The 3163-nt window shown below is 68.3% G+C and overlaps 2 protein-coding genes across 2 annotated transcripts; both read left to right on the top strand.

The window, feature by feature from the left end:
* Positions 1 to 151: 151 nt before the first annotated feature.
* MNEG_15600 (vacuolar protein-sorting-associated protein 4) lies at positions 152 to 1703 on the top strand (the record flags this gene model as incomplete). The annotated part of the gene is made up of 4 exons (XM_014035930.1): positions 152 to 163; positions 469 to 555; positions 915 to 1052; positions 1266 to 1703. 4 exons carry the CDS (start codon positions 152 to 154, stop codon positions 1701 to 1703), a joined length of 675 nt encoding a protein of 224 aa, XP_013891384.1.
* A 521-nt stretch (positions 1704 to 2224) lies between these two features.
* MNEG_15599 (hypothetical protein) lies at positions 2225 to 2381 on the top strand (the record flags this gene model as incomplete). Its single annotated transcript, XM_014035929.1, has 1 exon — positions 2225 to 2381. A coding segment is annotated over one exon (157 nt), but the record flags the coding sequence as incomplete, so codon positions are not given.
* Positions 2382 to 3163: the final 782 nt, after the last annotated feature.

The raw sequence follows: 3163 nt of genomic DNA, 5'->3' as shown, positions 1-3163 counted from the left end.
CCCCCGCCCCCGCCCCCGCCTCCGCCTCCCGCGTCCTTCGGCCCCCACATCCGCCGCCGCGCGGCCCAGGCTGCGGGCCGACATTTTTCGGGGGCTGCGCGCCCCTGTCAGGGGCATCCTGTTGTATGGGCCGCCTGGCAACGGCAAGACGATGCTTGCAAAGGTGTGCAGATGGGTGTGGATGTGTTGTGGCGGGGCCCTCGCGGTGCAGGGCTGTGTCGCTGATATTGAGTGTGTGGGTGTGAAAAGGGATGGAGGGTTCGCGTCGCAGGCGCCGCGGAAGGCGGCTGCTTGCGCGCAGACTGCGGACAGAGGCACGGCGGGCGGCCTCACAAGGGCGGACAGCCTCTGCACGCGGGCAGCGGCGCGCCCGGGGCCTGCGGGTCGCTGACCAAGCGCGGGCGGTGCCGCGGCGTTTCGATTGCGCCGACGACGCGGACGGCGCTCGTCGCGTGCCCTCACGCGCAGGCGCTGGCGGCGGAGAGCCGGGCCACGTTTTTCAACATCTCAGCGGCCAGCCTGACCTCGAAATGGGTCGGGGAGGGCGAGAAGCTGGTGAGCAGCTGCGACGCGCACGGCGGGCGGCGCGGCACGCCTGCCCGGCGAGAGCGCAGGGGCCCGGCAGCGGATGGGAGTTGGGATCTGAGGTTTCGGGTTGTGATGGGGCTGCGGTTCTGTGCCTCATCTCCCTAGCAGCACGCTGGCCCGCGTTTGCGCGCGTCAAAGCGCTGCCCCATGCATTCGCACCCATTTAGAGGCCGGCTGCGCACTCCTGCGCACTTACGCCTGACGCTGCACCCCTAGAGCCTCAGGTTGCACGCGTCGCGCCTCATGCCTCCCGCGTCGCGCAGCGCGCAGCGCGCCTCGCGCGTCGAGCCTCACGCCCCCCCCCACCCCCCATTGCGGCCCCGCAGGTGCGGGAGCTGTTCGCGATCGCGGCGGAGGCGGCGCCCTCCATCGTGTTTATCGACGAGATCGACAGCCTGCTCAGCGCCAGGGGGCAGGGCGAGCACGACGCGGCGCGGCGGCTGAAAACGGAATTCCTAGTGCAGGTGTGCGCGCGGGGCCAGAGCCACCCTCTGGTATTGAGTTGTACAGTTTGTGAGTGTTTTCCGGCCTGCATCGGACAATTCGCACGATTCTGTGAGCCCACCTGTCTGAATTTTTGATGTTCAATCTGCGGTTTGCGCACAACGGCCGGACTCGCCTGACCAACCGCACCTCACCGCGTGCCCGCCCTGCGCCCGGCGGCGCGCCGCCCCCAGTTCGACGGCGTCGCGACCGGCGACGCGCCGGTGGTCGTCATCGGCGCCACCAACCGCCCCGCTGAGCTGGACGATGCCGTTCGGCGGCGCCTGGTGAAGCGCATATACATACCGCTGCCAGACGAGGAGGGCCGCGCCGCGATCCTGGGCCACTTGCTGGGCCGGGACGCGTCCGCGGCGCTCGGGCCGAAGGACGTCGCGTGGGTGGTGCGGGCGACAGACGGGTACAGCGCGTCGGACCTTACGGCGCTGTGCCGCGAGGCGGCGCTCGGGCCCGTGCGGGAGCTCGGGGCGGCGATCAAGAGCGTGCGGGCGGACCGGATACGGCCGATGCGGCTGCAGGACTTCCGGGAGGCGCTGGCGGTGATACGGCCGAGCCTCAGCCGGGAGCACCTGCGGGCGTTTGAGGAGTTCACGAGGGACTATGGCACCGTGTAACCTGCAGCGCCGCTGGGGCCGCTGCTCGGAGAGGAGACAGAGTGAGCGGGGAGGCGGGCAGGGAGGAGTGTTGCAGGGAGGAGGAGAGCTGTGGTTGGCCAGTGCCACATTGCGCGGAGCGAATGGATGCAAGCGGGCTTGAATCGCAAGCAGACGTGTGTGAATGCTAAATCCGTTGCACAAACCAGCGCATCTTCGTGCTAACGAATGATGTTTTGCGCAGTCCACGAGGCACCGCAAGTCAACAGACCCTCAAAATTCGCGAGCGATCAGTTCTTTGGAGTGCTCGATCATGATTGATTTGTTGTTTTTATCCCCAATTGCTCAGACCCCTCGCCAACATAAACATTGAGACGGTTTTCTCTCGTCCAACACATTTTCCCCTCCTTCCCGAGCCAGTCGCAGCTTCAACGCAACTCTTTTGCCTGATCCACACCCCGTTAAGCACTTACGCGCAGCTGTCAGTCGCGGCAGCGACTTTGCGCAGCGCGTCGGGCCCCGCTGCTGCGGGAGCCCTCGCCATGCCCACGAGCGCCGCGCCTCTCTGTGGCGCCTGCAGCGGCGGCGGCGCCATGGCGGAGGGATCAGGAGACTTGGCTCTGCCGCCCATCAGCCCAAAGGGCGGCGCGGGCGACGAAGGGTCATCTGGACGCAGCAGCATCCTCGGGCGGCTCTTTGGTGCGCGAATCGCCTGCGCTCGCGCGACGCTCTGAACCGCGGCCGCGCTCGACATACACGCCGCCGCGCGCGCACCACAGGTGTTCGTAGGCTATGGACCCCTTGCACTGCTCGGCGTTCCCCCCAGCCCTGCATCCACACAGCTGCGAGCACTGCGCGCACCCGATCCATGCCCTTTCATTTTCCAAATCCGCAACCTCTCGCTGCGACGCGCCCCCCATACCCCAGGCAAGGGCCGCTCGAGCAAGTCCGGTTCCGGAAGTGCGGGCGCCCTCTCGACTGCCAAGAGCGCCCCCTTAACCCCCAGGGCCGGCGAGCCGCTGCCGCAGCCGCCAGGGGCCGTCCTCAAAGTGCCCGGCGGCGGCGCCGGCGGCGCGCCGAGCGCGCTCAAGCCGACGATGGCGTCGATTGCCAAGGCACAGGCCAAGGCGGCCGCGGGTGCGTGCTGCAGCGGGGCAACACGCGTGTTGACGCCAAAGCCTGGCCTGGATATTGGATGTTGAGCAATGTGTATGCACGTCTTGGAACCTTGCCGACATCACATACAGCTTGCAACACGCGTACCCACTGACATGCAACTGGCGTCGCCTTCATCGCAGGTGACACCATCCCCGCCGCCACCTCTGGCCGCGCCAAATCCCTGACGCCCCTGCTGGGAACCCTGTCGCCCGGCTCAAGTGGCAGCCTGCAAAAGTCGTCCAGCATCCCTCGCGCCCCCTCGGCCGGGGCGCACTCCGCGTCCGCGATCGCCGCCGCCGCCGCCGGCGCGGCCGCGGCCGCGG

The sequence above is a fragment of the Monoraphidium neglectum genome (assembly GCF_000611645.1).
Source record: "Monoraphidium neglectum strain SAG 48.87 unplaced genomic scaffold scaffold05477, whole genome shotgun sequence".
Classification (NCBI taxonomy): Eukaryota; Viridiplantae; Chlorophyta; class Chlorophyceae; order Sphaeropleales; family Selenastraceae; genus Monoraphidium; species Monoraphidium neglectum.
This window is presented reverse-complemented; position numbering and strand designations above follow the sequence as displayed.